At 49.7% G+C, this 16,006-nt stretch overlaps 1 protein-coding gene across 4 annotated transcripts in view; it reads right to left on the bottom strand.

The window, feature by feature from the left end:
• Positions 1 to 16,006, bottom strand: part of PEX3 (peroxisomal biogenesis factor 3) — a 129,125-nt gene that overhangs the window by 105,130 nt on the left and 7,989 nt on the right. For all 4 annotated transcript variants that reach the window (XM_073575673.1, XM_073575675.1, XM_073575674.1 and 1 more), the window contains exons 3-4: positions 6,590 to 6,721; positions 6,020 to 6,101 (exon numbers count right to left, since the gene is read on the bottom strand). In XM_073575673.1, the coding sequence (XP_073431774.1) occupies positions 6,020 to 6,101; positions 6,590 to 6,721 (214 nt within the window). The remainder of the gene's footprint in view (positions 1 to 6,019; positions 6,102 to 6,589; positions 6,722 to 16,006) is intronic.

Raw genomic sequence — 16,006 nt, 5'->3', positions numbered from 1 at the left:
ACCCCTGGACGGCGTCAGCCTTCTCCAGTTTTGTGCAAAAGCATTAGGAGGAATATACCAGAAACATAACCATGCCTGTAAAAAAAGGCTACTATAAACAGGCTCAAACAACAATATGAGAACCCAAACGTAACAACGGCCCGCAAGGGCAACAGGGTGGGAGCTGTGTCCCCCAATTAAAGGCTAAGAGAAAGAGATTTTACGGTGAGTACACAAAAATCTCCTTTACTCTGTCGCCTTATTGGGGGACACAGAACCATGGGACGTCCTAAAGCAGTCCCTGGGTGGGTAGCAGTGGACGAATATTGTGCTGACAGTCCCCTAGACTTGGGGTACTGCCGCCTGCAGGATCCGTCTACCCAGGCTCGCATCCGCTGAGGACTGGGTATGCACTCTGTAGTGTTTTGTAAATGTGTGCAGGCTAGTCCAAGTGGCTGCCTTACACACTAGATGTGCTGAGGCTTGATGCCGAATGGCCCAAGAGGCCCCTACCGCCCGCGTAGAGTGTGCCGTGATACCGGCCGGAAGGGGAGAATTGTTGAGGCGGTAAGCCTCTTGAATGGTGGACTTGATCCACCTAGCAAGGGTGGCTTTGGAAGCCGGTAGGCCCTTGCGAACACCTTCTGGAAGAAGGAAAAGTGAATCAGACTTCCGGAAGGGAGCAGTCCTAGACACGTAAATACACAATTCCCTGACAAGGTCAAGCGTATGCAGAGCCTTCTCTACCCTATGAACGGGAGCCGGGCAAAGAGACGGTAGTGATATTTCCTCATTGAGGTGGAAGCTGGACACGACCTTCGGAAGGAAGGATGGTACTGTACGGAGAACCACCTTGTCCTGATGAAAAACCAGGAAGGGTTGTCTGCAGGAAAGAGCTGAAAGTTCAGACACCCTGCGTAGCGAGGTGATTGCCACCAGGAAAACCACTTTCTGTGATAGAAAGCGGAGTGAGACCACCCTAAGGGGTTCAAAAGGAAGTGACTGTAGTGCTGTCAAGACCAGGTTGAGGTCCCACGTCTCCAACGGACGTTTGTAGGGGGGAACCAATCGGGAAACCCCTTGGAGAAAAGTCTTCACTTGCGGCTTGTTAGCAATACGCCTCTGAAAGAGCACTGAAAGCGCTGACACCTGGCTCTTCAGCGAGCCCAGGGATAGCTCGGCGTCCAGGCCTGACTGAAGGAACCCGAGGACCTTTGGAAGAGAATAGGGAAGTGGAATCTGCCCACGAGAGTCGCACCATGTGAAGAAAACCTTCCAGGTACGATAGTAAATCATGGCTGAAGTTGGCTTTCGAGCCCTGCTCATGGTTTTAACGACGTCCGGTGAAAAACTTGCTTGGGTCAAAACCCAGGTCTCAATGGCCACGCCGTCAAATTGAGAGCCCCTGAGTTCTGGTGGAAGAACGGGCCTTGTGACAGGAGGTCGGGACGTGTGGGGAGACGCCAGGGAGCGTCTGCTGTGAGTTGCACGACGTCGGCGTACCATGTACCCCTGGGCCAGTCTGGAGCGATCAGAATGGTGGGAACACCCTCTTGTTTGATCTTCCTCAGGACTCTGGAGATCAGGGGGAGGGGTGGAAAAATGTACAGAAGCTGGAACTGGGTCCAGTCCTGAACCAGGTCATCTGCTCCGAGCGATCGCGAATCGCGCGTCCTGGCGATGAAATTGGGAACCTTGGCATTGAGATGGGATGCCATCAGATCCACGTCCGGGGTCCCCCAACGATGACAGATCTGACCGAAGACTTCGGGATGGAGAGACCATTCCCCCGAGTCCATTCCTTGTCGGCTGAGATAGTCGGCTTCCCAGTTGTCCACACCCGGAATGTGGACGGCGGAGAGTACCGACCTTGCAGCCTCCGCCCATTGTAGGATACGCGTTACTTCGGTCATCGCTTGGATGCTGCGGGTGCCGCCTTGATGGTTCACGTATGCCACTGCCGTGGCATTGTCCGACTGTACTCTGATATGAGAGTCTGCCAGCAAGTGATGGAAGGCTTTCAACGCCAGGAAGATGGCCCGAATTTCCAGGATGTTGATGGGCATGGTCGATTCCCTTGGTGACCACCTGCCTTGCGCTCTGTGATGTAGGTGCACCGCGCCCCAACCCATAAGGCTTGCGTCGGTGGTCAAAACCTTCCATTGACCGGAGAGAAAGGATTTTCCCCTTGCAAGCGAGGTTGGCTTGAGCCACCAGTGCAGGGACCTCCTGGTGTTTGCTGATAACCGGAACTCCCTGTCGAGGGAGAACGGATTCCTGTCCCAGGACTTGAGGATGGCCAGTTGAATGGGTCTGAGGTGAAACTGGGCAAATGGTACCGCCTCCATTGCTGCTGCCATCCTGCCAAGTACTCTCATGGCATACCGGAGAGATCTGGGGGACTTGCGGAGGAGTGTGTGAACTCCCAGACGGAGAGCCAGTGCCTTGTCCCTGGGGAGGATCACCAGACCCTTGGAGGTGTCGAATAGCATCCCCAGGAAGGTCAGAGACTGACTCGGGGTAGTCGAGGACTTCCGTAAATTGACTAACCATCCCAGGCGCGTCAGAGTGTCGATCGTGATCGAGACGTTGACCTCGCAGTCCTTGAGGGTGGGGGCCTTGATGAGAAGGTCGTCCAGGTATGGAACGACTACTATGCCTCTGGAGTGCAGAACATCCATGGTAGCTGCCATGACCTTTGTAAATGTTCTGGGAGCCGTGGCCAGACCGAACGGGAGGGCCACAAACTGGTAATGGTCTTGGTTGATTGCGAATCTGAGAAACCTCTGATGGGCGGGAGCAATCGGTATATGCAGGTATGCGTCCTGTATGTCTATGGAGGCAAGATATTCTCCTTTTTCCATAGACGCAACGATTGACCGGAGGGATTCCATGCGGAAGTGACGAACTCGAACGTACTTGTTGAGTTGCTTGAGGTCTAGTATGGGTCGGACGCTGCCTCCCTTCTTGGGCACCACGAACAGGTTGGAGTAGAACCCTCGGAAGCGCTCTTCTGCTGGGACTGGCACTATGACTCCTGCTCGCAGGAGGGAAGAAACCGCTTGACGGAAGGCCTGAGCTTTGAGCGGGGATTTTGGAGGGACAGAGGGAAAAAACCTGTGCGGTGGGCTGGTAGTAAACTCGATTTTGTATCCTGAAGACACTATTTCCTTGACCCACTTGTCTTCTGTAATAGGCAGCCAGACCTGCTGAAAAAGTAGCAGTCGTCCGCCTACAAGTGGGAGGTCTTCCAGAGGGCATGAGTCAGGATGAGGGAAAAGTCTGAGGTTTTCCTCCTTTAGGTTTTGCCTGGCTTGCCTTTGATTGCCAGTTCCTGTCCGGCCTCTGTGCCGCACGTGTGTTGTCCCTGCGGGGGGGAACGATTACGGTTTTGTGCTGGGCGTGAGACGGACCAGCCCGAAGAATTCCGAAAGGATCGGAAACGAGATTGACTACGCCTTTTAAACGTGCGTTTTGGTCTTAGTTGAGGGAGGGAAGTACTTTTGCCCCCCGATAGCATTGGATATCATTGTATCCAGCTTTTCACCGAAAAGACGGCCACTGAAGTACGGGAGATTTGTTAGGGACTTTTCTGGGGCCGCATCCGCTTTCCATTCTCTTAGCCAGAGAATACGCCGGATTGTAATGGCGTTTGATGCTATTCCCGCTATTCCTCTTGCAGAGTCCAACGCTGCATGGACCATGTAATCTGCCACCACTGCAATTTGCACCGCCTGGTCCGCCAGCTGAGGATTTGAAGCTTGAAGGCCCTTTTGCAATAGATCAGCCCAAGCCATGATGGCCTTGGCTGCCCAAACTGAAGCAAATGCGGGAGCCAAAGAGGCACCTGCCGCTTCAAAGATTGAACGAGCCATGCGTTCGACTTGTCTGTCTGCCGTGTCCTTGAGGGTTGAACTGTCCGGCAGCGAGAGAAGCGTTTGTGCTGCCAGCCTAGAGACTGGAGGGTCCACTTCAGGCGGATCTGTCCAATCCTTGGTGTCTTTCTGTGGAAAGGGGTATTTTGCTTCCAAATACTTGCGATTTTTTCTCAGGCTGCGAAAAATGCTTAGAAAGGATTTTTTGAAATTCTGGGTGATTAGGGAAGACCTTCGATGGTTTCTGAACACTTTCAAAGGAAATCTTGTGTTCTGGTGCTTCTGGGGTTGGATCTGAAATGTCCAGCACCCGAAGGATGGAAGAGACGATATCCTCAACTATCGCAGTATTGCTAGGGGGACAAGGGAGCAAAGCGTTCTCTGTTTCGTTATCTGAATTGGAGTCACATATGCCCTCTGAATCCTGCGCATCGCTAAGGAGCTCCCTAGCGGGCGAACTAGAGCGGAGGTTTCCCGTGGTCTGGGATCGTTGTGGAGATCCGCATTGTCCTTCTCTATCAGGGGACGGCCTCGGTGACCTGAGGCCACTGTGTCTTTCCCTGGAGGGGGAAGACCTATTGCTATGTGAGGACGCAGCTGAACGCGACCTGTGGGTCCGCTTACGCCTCGAACTGTCGGAAGCGCCCTGATCATGAGACCGGACGTCCCTTTGCTGGGTAACGTTCATAGCCGAGACATGACCCTGCAGTAATGTGGAGGTCAGGTTATCTATAGACTGTCATAGGCTGCGACATCTGAGTCGCCCATTCCGGCGCAGTAGCGGTCGCAGAAGCGTTGGTAGGGACTTCTTGGGGTTCTGATCCTGTTTTTTGGGTACAGTCCCGGCAGTGCGGGTACGTGCTGCCGCTGGGGAGAGTGGCCTTGCAGGCTGTGCAGACTGCATAAAAGCAGTCTTGCCTGGTTCTTTTCCTTGAGCCCGACATAGTACCTAGGCTGATTAGTGGAGGCCCTACAGGGGTATCTACGCAGGAAAGGAGGAGAGCGCTATATGGTATAGCAATTCACAGCTGAGTACCAAGGACCCAGCTGTGATCTACACCACCGGTGCTCCCCCTTAGGTCCAGCGCTGATAAATCCCACGTCCTGTGCCCCCCGGAGACTGCTGTGCTGCGTTCTTCCAGGTGCAGCAAGATGGCCACCGGATTCTGAGGTGGAGAGGGAAGGGGGCGGAGAGCTGGAAAAGGGCGCGCTGGGCCATGTAAAAGCGCGCCCCTCCTGCCTCGATCCGCCCCTTCTATGACACTGCAGTGTCATTTTCGTCATCCGGGGGGCGGGCCGGGGGGCGGGAATGGGGCGGCGACTTCGGCTAGGCCGAAGTCGCGGCCTAAATTTGAGGTCTCCTGCCCAGCAGGGCTCCAGGATGGCGCGGTCGTCCGCGGGGGGGGGGGTCGGATTTAAACCAGACCCCCCCCAGAATGAAAGGAGGGCTGGCGGTGGGGCCATATATGTGACTGGGGCCCTGTGGAGGGTCCCTTGTGGCGCCAGTGCTGCAGAGACCGGGGCGCAGGGAGCCCGGTCTCTGATAAGTGCCCTGCCTCGCTGCACCTCCCCCGGTCCCAAAAGGAGCCCACAGGTGGACTGGGGTCCCTGGTGCCTGGTACAGGCCCTACCTGCGGTGTCTCAACCTAATACCCCCAGAGGGGGATTAGGGAGGGAGCTGCTGTCACCGTCAGGGGGCTTCATCGTCGCCTCGACCTCGACCCAGAGCCGGACGGAACTGAGGAAGGAGGGGGGTCTCGACCTCGAACCAGTACCTGAGGGACTGGTGAGGGAGCGACATGGGGAATAGCCACCTCGACCTCAACCGGGTACCCCTAATAGGGGACCGAGGAGGGAGCCATGCCGGGAGTCTCGCTGGAGACCCTCTTTTCTTCATCTGTAGTCCTTTGGAAAAAAATCCAGGAAAAAGACGGAGTGTAAAAAAAACTTAGGTGTGCCTCCTGCGACACTAAGCAAAAACTGGAGAAGGCTGGCGCAGTCCAGGGGTGTATACTGCAGAGGAGGAGCCAAAGTTAATCTTTTTCAGATTATGCATAGTGTCGCCTCCTAGTGGACAGCAGCATAACACCCACGGTTCTGTGTCCCCCAATAAGGCGACAGAGTAAATGTGCAAGTTTCTTATAAATTATTGCTATTAAGAATACCTGTTTTTCAGCAGGCTTGTTAGGCTTTCCGAATTCAGCTGTTGCATTAAAGCCTCTCTCAGAGGTGGGAGCATTGATAATACTACAAAGAAAAAGAAATAGGAAGAATAGTAATGTTTGCCAAAAAGCTGACATACAAGAGAGATTCAATCTATGTTGTGTAAATACTACAATAATGAGATTGGTTGACCCTGAAACATACAGTCACAATAATAAAGTCATATTGGTTTTATCTCCATTTTCCTGCACAATGCAACTATGTGGAGCTTGGGACTTCTGGCTTCAGCAGCACCGCTACGACTACCCACTTACAGATTCATTATATGTTTTCACATCATTTTAGACATCTATTTCCAAAGGAAGGTAGCACCCAACACCTCTACGTATTTGTACTGTGTATATTTTATGCGTAACTTGTCTGTTTTATTCTTGTAATTATATGACTATACGGAAACATGTCACCGACATATGGCATCTAACTTAAAGGTATGATTGGCATTTTGAACTTGTGGCAGCGGCCCTTTATATTTCACCTATTTGAAAGACAAAATTCCCTAATAATTTAACAACCTGTCATGTTACATGTTCTCTGGTTGCTTTCAAAATGATACTGTCTCCGTGCTTGTGCAATATACTCAGCGGCTTCTCTTTCTTGAATTTCGCGGATTTTCTTTTGAGCATATTTTCCAAAAATGTACACACCTAGAGAAAAAGTTATAGAAAAATTAAGCTATTATCAGCAACATTGCTAGGACATGATTTGAACTCATGTGATAACACTAGTTTACAAGTGTAATAAGCACAATTATATGCCTGTAATACAACAGTATATCACAGATCTGATGACCTGAACAAACAGTATGATAGGTAACACAGTTTCTGTAACTTTGGAACACTAGACTTGTGGGATTTACTACCATAACCAGGGCACAAAAACATGGACGCAGCCATTGAATCCTGATATATGCTATGTAGAAAAAGAATTAGGAATGATGGATTTCAGAACGGTCAGCCTTCTCTTCCCTCTCACGCCCATTGAAATACACTATGTGCACAATTAATTAGCCAATTTGTATTTTTTATCATTAATTTTATTATTGAACAACCACAGTTCTGGTAAGTCAATCCAAACTGTTAATAAACCTGAAGCCTGAATATTAAGAAGGTAAAGTGAGGTTTTATCTACCGGTAATTGGGCAGCATGGTGGCTCAGTGGTTAGCACTGAGTGGTTAGTGAATCCCGAATCCAACATCTGCAAGGAGTTTGCGTGGGTTTCCTCCCACATTCCAAAGACATACTGATAGGGAATTTAGATTGTGAGCCCCATCAGGGACAGTGATAACGTGTGCAAACTGTAAAGCGCTGCGGAATATGTTAGCGCTATATAAAAATAAAGATTATTATTATTAATTATTGGGCAACTGTTAGTGTGCAGAATTATTATGCAAGTAAATGAAATGTGTACATTTTCCCATCTCAAATGTTTATGTTCATCTGTTAAAGTAAGAATAATAACCAATCAGTGCAAAATTTATAAAAACACATTTAAAAAAATATATTAGAGATCAATATAGCACCTTTATTTTTCAATAAAAATCATAAGCCTTCCATCCATGGAGTCTGTCAGTTTCTTAGTGAGTGGACAAACTTTTGGGCAGCACTAACCACAGCCTCCCAAATACTGTTCAGACGCTGAGCCTGCATCTTTCCCCGCACATGGGTGGAGATCTAACTGCGGCTGTTAACCAGTTAAATCCTGTTGTCAATCTCTGACAACAGGGCTTAACACACGATGGCCAGCCGCGCATCATAAATAACTCCCATCGGAGACCCTGTCATGTAATCGCGGAGCGTTGATGAGTTGTCATGACAGTCGGGGGTGCCTTTCTTTACAATACTCCTGTGAAAGTCAGCCTGTTGCCAGCGTTCACATATTGTGCCGAAGCCCTGTTACATTTAGCACAAGTGAGCAGATGATCGCAGCTTCGAGTCTACTAAGGGGTCTATTAAATAAATTAAAAAGTGAGAAAACACAAAAGTTTTTAGCAATATGAAAAAAAAAAAAAGTTCAAATCAACCTATTTTTGCCCCATTGAAAATAATAAAAACAGGGATTTTTGTGTACTCACTGAAAAATCCTTTTCTCCGAGCCAATCACTGGGGGACACAGAGACAGTGGGTGTTATGCTGCTGGCCACTAGGAGGATACTAAGTAAACCAGAAAAAAAGTTAGCTTCTCCCACGCAGTATACACCCTCTCGCTGGCTGAGATTTCTCCAGTTCGGTAAAAAAAGCAGTAGGAGCATAAACACTCAGTCAATAATAACCATAACTAAGTCAAAGCATAAGAATGCTACAGTGAGCCAATAGGCTAAACAGGGTGGGTGCTGTGTCCCCCAATGATTGTCTAGGAGAAAAGGATTTTACGGTGAGTACACAAAAATCCCTATTTGTCCTACGCCTCATTGGGGGACACAGACAGTGGGATGTCCTAAAGCAGTCCCTGGATGGGGAGCATACATCTGCTAATACCCCATGTACCACTGAGTCACCACTGAGGTACTGCCGATTGCAGGCTGTGTCTGCCGAGAGCTGCATCATCAGAGGCCTGAGGATGAACTAGGCAATGTTTGTAAAGGTATGCAGGCTAGATCAAGTCGCAGCCTTGCAGACAGGCCTGAGAATGCATTTGGTAATGTTTTGTAAAGACTGGACCAAGTCACAGCCTTGCAGACCTGTTCTGCCGATGCCTGGTGCAAAATGGCTGAAGAGGAGCCCACTGACCGGGTAGAGTGCGCCTTAATCCCCACTGGGACAGGCGCATTCCTGATACAGTAGGACTCCTGAATCGCCAAGCAAAACCACCTGGCTAGCATTGCTTTTGCCACGGCTAGACCCTTCCTATGCCCCTCTGGAAGCATGAACAGGGCATCTGACTTGTGGAAGGGAGCCGTCCGTGAGATGTACCGACTCAGCGCCCTAGCCACATCCAGGGTTTGGAGGGCCTTCTCAATACGATGGACGGACACCGGACAAAAAGATAGGCAAAACAATTTCCTCGTTGAGATGGAAAGAGGAGACGACCTTGGGCAGGAAGGACGGGGATGTCCCGAGAACTACTTTTCCTGATGAAAATTCAGGAACGGAGAATGGCAGGACAGGGCTGCCAATTCCAAAACTCGTCTGATTGACATAATTGCCACTAGAAAGACCACCTTCCAAGAGAGGATGGACAGTGACATGTCCTGCAGCGGTTCGAAAGGAGCCTCCTGTAAGGCCCCGAGAACCAGGTTAAGGTCCCATGATTCCAATGGCCTTCTGTAAGGAGGCGCCACATGGGAAACTCTCTGAATGAACGTCTTGACCTGAAGTTTGGTGGCAATTTTGCGTTGGAAAAGCACTGACAAGGCCGAAATTTGGCGCTTGAGCGAGCTAAGAGCGAGGCCTGATTTTAATCCAGATTGAAGGAATTCCAATATGGCCGGAATGGAAAAAACACCAGAGGTGATCAACCATGATCCTTGCACCACGAAAAGAAGGTTTTCCAGGTGCGGTGATAAATGCACATGGACACAGGCTTCCTAGCATTAATCAGGACGGAAATCACGTCGTTAGAGAGCTCAGCCTGTGCTAAAATCCAGGATTCAACGGCCACGCCATCAAAGACAGGGCCCCGGAGTTCTGTTGGTAAATCGGGCCCTGCGAGTGTAGATCCATGCGATCTGAAAGTCGCCATGGGACGTCGGCGACTAGTTGTATTAGTTCTGCATACCATGCTCAGTGCGGCCAATCTGGCGCGACTAGGATCACTGGTACTCCCTCCGCTCTGAACTTCTTGATGACCATCGGAAGCAAGGAAAGAGGAGGGAAGATGTACGGGAGCCAGAACCGGTGCCATGGCAGAACTAGGGCGTCCGCTCCGAAGGCACATGGATCGCGCGATAGGGCAATGAACCGAGGAACCTTGTTTAGTCTTGAGGTCCTGATATCCACATCCGGAGTCCACTAACGATGACAAATGTGGTGAAAGACTTCCGGATGAAGAGACCACTCCCCCGTGGCAATGCCTTGGCGACTGAGAAAATCTGCTGCCCAATTTTCTACGCTCGGCCAATGGAGGATGTGACTCAGTTTGTGCACGGCCATCCTGCTCCGGGTACCTCCCTGGCGGTTGATACACGCTACAGCCGTGGCGTTGACGGATTGAATCCTGATGGGGTGACCTGCGAAGAGATGGTGGAAACTCTGTAGAGCTTAAATGATCGCTCGTATCTCCAAAATGTTGATGGGGAGACGTGACTCTCGAGTTGACCAATGACCCTGTGTGGCGTGGCGACGAAAGACCGCACCCCAGCCGAGGAGACTTGCATTGGTGGTTACTACCAACCATCTTACTGGGAGAAAAGACCTCCCTTGATTCAGGGAGGACCTCAGTGTCCACCACCTGAGGGCTTGCCTGACTCACAGGGACAGAGGGATCCGACGGTCCAGGGAGAACAGGTTCTTGTCCCAAGCTAACAGCAACGCGTGTTGTAAGGGACGGAGGTGGAACTGTGCAAATGGAACAGCTTCCATAACTGCCACCATCTTTCCGAGAACTCTCATGCTGAAACGAATGGAGTGAGAAACCGGTTGGGAAAGAGTCCGCTCTGCCTGTTGTAAGGCTTAGGCTGGTTTCACATTTGCGCTTTTGTCCGCTGCGCATCGTGCGCCAGACGCAACATGTTGGATTTTTTGGTGCGCCCTGTCTCGGCAAAAAAACGCATGCGCGCGCTTGCGCACGGAATGCGCAAAAACAACACATTGAAGTCTATGGGAACGCATGCGTGCGCATGGTCTTGCGCACGGTTGCGTTTTTTTGCGCATGCGTTTTTGAGTGAAACAAGTCTAGAATGTTCTCTAGACAATGGAAAAAATGTCACACCTAAAAACGCATGTGCATAAAAAAACGCAAACGCATGCAAAAACGCATGTAAAACGCAAGCAACGCTGCGTTTTTTTGACGCATCAGCGTGCGCATGATGTTAAAAAAACGCGCGTTTGTTTTGTGTTTTTCTTTGCGTTTTTAATGCGCACGATGCGCTGCGCAAAAAAACGCTAATGTGAAACTAGCCTTAGGTCTCTCCTGGAGGGAGAATGACCAACCCTTGGGAAGTGTCCAAAATCATTCCTAAAAGGGAAATCTGCTGAGCCGGATTTGGGAAAGACTTTTCGAAGTTTATCTTCCACCCCAGGCGAGAAAGTGTATTTACTGTTTTCCATGGATTCCTTGCAGGCTGGAAGGGACGGACCCTTGATGAGCAGGTCGTCCAGATACGGTAACACAACCACTCCCCGAGAGTGCAGAATGGCCATGACAGCCGCCATGACCTTGGTAAAGACCCTGGGGGCGGTGGCGAGTCCGAAGGGCAAAGCAACGAACTGAAAGTGTTCCCCGTGAATTGCAAAACGCAGGAACTGCTGGTGGGAGGTGCAGATCGGAATGTGAAGGTAAGCGTCCTTGATGTCGATGGATGCTAGGAACTCTCCTTTTTCCATGGAAGCGACATTCGGAATCACTGTACCTTGACAAACTGATTTAACAGTTTGAGATCCAGAACGGGTCGCATCGTCCTGTCTTTTTTTGGAACCACAAAAAAGGTTTGAATATAATCCCCTGAACCATTCGTGATGAGGGCCCGGAATGATGACTTCGACCCTTAGCAGAGCCTGAACAGCCCGAAAGAAGGCTCTTGTCTCTTTCTTGGGGGGAGAAGAAGGGAAAAACCGAGTTGGAGGGGGAGAAGAAAATTCTATCTTGTATCCGGAGGACGCCAGCTCCCTGACCCACTTGTCGTTATTGGGTAGATCTATGAGATCTGGCTCCCCTAGATCCAGAAGCCCTAGGCCTGGGTTTCCAAGAGAGGTTAGGTCTGTATGAGACCTGGGAGCCTCTGTCTCTGCGTGGGGACGACTGACCTGATCCGGGAGAGAAGATAGAGGAGGACCAACCGGAATTGTTGCGAGAAGATCGAAAACGCATCGGCTGGTGGTTGCGAAACGGCCGAACAGCCCCTTTTGTTGAGGAAGGAATTTACTTTTTCCCCCGGTAGTATCAGAAATGAGCTGGTCCAGTTTCTCTCAAAAAATACGACCCGTTTGAAAGGGGGGAGAAGTCAACGATCTTTTAGGTGTGGCATCCGCAGGCCATCCATGGAGCCATAGGGCTCTTCTAATGGAGATCGCATTAGCGGCAGTTTGAGCCGCGCAATTGGCGGCATCAAAAGAAGCGTCTACTACAAAGTCAGCTGTAGTCAGCTGCATGAATTATCTGCCTGACCACAGTGGTTGCCTCCGGAGGAAGATTGGTGCCCTGGAAGGAAGTAATCAAGACTTCTCCCCAAGCGGCCATTGCCTCAGTGACCCAAATTGCTGCGAAAGATGGAAAAAAACGCTGCTCCTGAAGCTTCAAAGAACTGAACGGGCAAGTTAGTCAATTTGACAATCGGAGGGGTTTCTGACTGAGGAACCCTCAGAAACAGATAGGAGTGTTTTAGAAGCAAGATGCGATACAGGAGGGTCCACCGGTGGGGACTGTAACCAATCCTACATTAGGTCTGGATGAAAATGGTATTTAGCCTGAGTAGACTTTGCCCTGTGAACCGCTCATGTGGCCGATCCCTATGTTTCTGGACGGCTGGTAAATAACCTGTGCACACGCTAGGTTTTCTTAAGTGAGATAGGGTGTGCTGGAGCGGGAATATTTTCCTCATCCAACCTCAGAATCCTGTTGACTGATTCAATAAGAGAATCAAGCGACTCTTGATTAGCTGGGGGATTCTGAGGGGCTGACGTGTCAGATTCGAATCCAGGGTCGTGCTCGCTGTGAACCTCAGGAGAGGGCGAGCGAGAGATAGGAGTCGCCGATGCTGAGGCGCGAACGTGACTAGGGGACGCGACATGGGTCCGCTTTCTAGAGACCTGACTATCCCTTGGACGAGTATGGCCCCTGCTGGTGGACGGTTCCCGGCTGACACCAGAGCCCTCCTCGAGAGGTAAGGACGCTTTCTTAAAGAGTCCTCCCGGAGGGAGAATATAGCCTGGGTCAGAGACTTCACTGACCGGGACGCAGCCCACTCAGGAGAACTAAACGCAGGAGGCCCGTCAGCAGCTGCGGCGAGGGACATTGGAGCGCAGGTGAGGGTGCAGTCCGGGTCGCAGTCCGTGCATAACGGATTAGTCTGTGCACTGGGTAAGGCAGACTTGCAAGTGGTTCACACGGTAAAAAACGCAGTGCGCTTAACAGCCCGTTTAGCCTCCCTAGATTGAGACATAGCGCTCCGAAAAGGGTTAACGGCAGAGTCTGTCTGCAGCTGCAGGGAATGTGCCGGGAAGGGGTTAAGCTTTAATCTGATGGCAGATGCAGCTTACCCACGGTCCTGTGCTGTGTCCCCCGGGAGGAAAAACGGTGGCCCTGTGGTGTCACCCGGTATCCGGCTGTCCAGAGCAGGCATAGCGCTCTTGAAAGAGTTAAAGGCAAATGAAGACATGGCCCCCGAGATTAGAATTGCGCGTCTCATAAGTAATGAGAGGCGCCAAGAGGAGGGAGCGCTAATCAAATTGCGGCTTAGTGGGCCGGAAAAGCCGGGGACTAAATTTTTGGCCTACCCGAGGTAGGCGCCCGCCATTCAAATTGCGGCCTAGCAGGCCGGAAGAGCCGGGGACTACATTTTTGGCCTACCCGAGCGCCGAGAGCGGGAGGGGGGGCCGCGATGGGGCGCCGGGGCACCACCGCTGACATTAAGTCAGCGCTTCTCCCGGGGGACAGAACCCGACCCCATATCTCCACTCCTGTGCTCAGGCAGGTCGTCGCTGTCTGGGGTCTTCCAGCTGTCTCATCCTCCGGGCGATGTAGCAGAGCTGGAGGAGGTCTTAAAGGGGTATTGCTCAATCGATCCACCCTGTGTAGGGGAATAGAGAGCACTGGAGCGGATTCAGGGCATCCGAAAAAGCGCTGCTCAAGTCCTTCTCCATGCACTCCTGTACTACGTCCTGTTGCGCTTGCCCTCGTATCCGTGGAGTACTGACCGTAAGGGAACCATCGTCAGAGGAATCAGCCCCATTCGTTGCAGGAAAGTGTACAGGGAGGTATACTCCGCGTACTTGCCTGTTGTTGGTTCGGGGGAGAGCGGGCCGTAGAAAGGAACCGTCGCCCCCTTCACTCCGTTAATTAAAAAATAAAAATTTACAGAAAATTCAAAAATAAAATAAAAACGGTGGGGTCTGAAACCAGACCCAAGTGCCTCCTACAGACACTAAGCAAAGAACTGGAGAAATCTCAGCCAGCGAGAGGGTGTATACTGCAGGGGAGGAGCTAACTTTTTTTCTGGTTTACTTAGTGTCCTCCTAGTGGCCAGCAGCATAACATCCACTCTCTCCGTGTCCTCCAATGAGGCGTAGGAGAAACAACAACATAATGAGAAAAAAAAAAAAAAATCGAAATATCAGAAATACGTTTTTTGGCTGCCGCAACATTGTAATAAAATGCAATAAGAGGTGATCAAATGTCTTCTACTTCAAGAAAGTAGACATGAATAATTTTAATGCCATTTACCTACAGAATAACCCAAAATCGGCAACTAAATAGCGTTTTTGGACAGGCTTCCTTTAAAGCAAACCTATCAGCAGGACTTAGCTCAGTAAACTACAGACAGTATCAAGTTAGCACTGTTATACTGATTAACCCCTTTACCCCCAAGGGTGGCTTGCACGTTCATGACTGGGCCAATTTTTACAATTCTGACCACTGTCCCTTTATGAGGTAATAACTCTGAAACGCTTCCATGGATCCCGGTGATTCTGACATTGTTTTCTCGTGACATATTGTACTTCATGTTAGTGGTAAAATTTCATTCAAATAACTTGCGTTTATTTGTAAAAAAAAAATGAAATTTGGTGAAAATTTCGGAATTTTCCAACTTTGAATTTTTATGCCCTTAAATCACAGAGATATGGCACACAAAACTTAATAAGTAACATTTCACATATGTTTACTTTATATCAGCACAATTTTGGAACCAAAATTTTTTTTCGTTAGGAAGTTATAAGTGTTAAAAGATGACCAGCGATTTCTCATTTTTACAACACCATTTTATTTTTACGGACCATATCACATTTGAAGTCACTTTGAGGGGTCTATATGATAGAAAATACCCAAAAGAGACACCATTCTAAAAACTGCACCCCTCGAGGTGCTCAAAACAACATTCAAGAAGTTTATTAACCCTTCAGGTGCTTCACAGGAATTTTTTGAATGTTTAAAAAAAAAAAAAAATGAACATTTAACTTTTTTCACAAAAAAATTACTTCAGGTCCAATTTTTTTTATTTTACCAAGGGGAACAGGAGAAATTGGACTGCAAAAGTTATTGTGCAATATGTCCTGAGTACGCCGATACCTGATATGTGGGGGGGAACCACTGTTTCGGCACCGTTTGATTTTTTTCAATGCAAAATTGGCTAGAATTCAGATTGGATGCCATGTCACGTTTGGAGAGCCCCTGATGTACCTAAACAGTGGAAACCCCCACAAGTGACCCCATTTTGGAAACTAGACCCCCCAAGGAACTTATCTAGATGTGTGGCGAGAACTTTAAACACCCAAGGGCTTCACAGAAGTTTATAACGTACAGCCGTAAAATTAAAAATTCACATTTTTTCCACTAAAATGATCTTTTCACCCCCAATTTTTATTTTCCCAAGGGTAACAGGACCCTAAAAGTTATTGTGCAATTTGTCCCGAGTACGCTGATATCCCACATTTGGGGATAAACCACTATTTGGGCGCATGGCAGAGCTTGGAAGAGAAGCAGCGCCATTTGACTTTTTTGGCTGGAATTGGGATTGGACGCCATGCCGCGTTTGGAATGCCCCTGATGTACCTAAACAGTGGAAACCCCCACAAATGACACCATTTTGGAAACTAGACCCCCCCCCCAAGGAACTTAT

Source organism: Dendrobates tinctorius, unplaced genomic scaffold (genome assembly GCF_039654945.1).
Source record: "Dendrobates tinctorius isolate UK_male_01 unplaced genomic scaffold, ASM3965494v1 ptg000046l, whole genome shotgun sequence".
NCBI classification, from domain to species: domain Eukaryota; kingdom Metazoa; phylum Chordata; class Amphibia; order Anura; family Dendrobatidae; genus Dendrobates; species Dendrobates tinctorius.
This window is presented reverse-complemented; position numbering and strand designations above follow the sequence as displayed.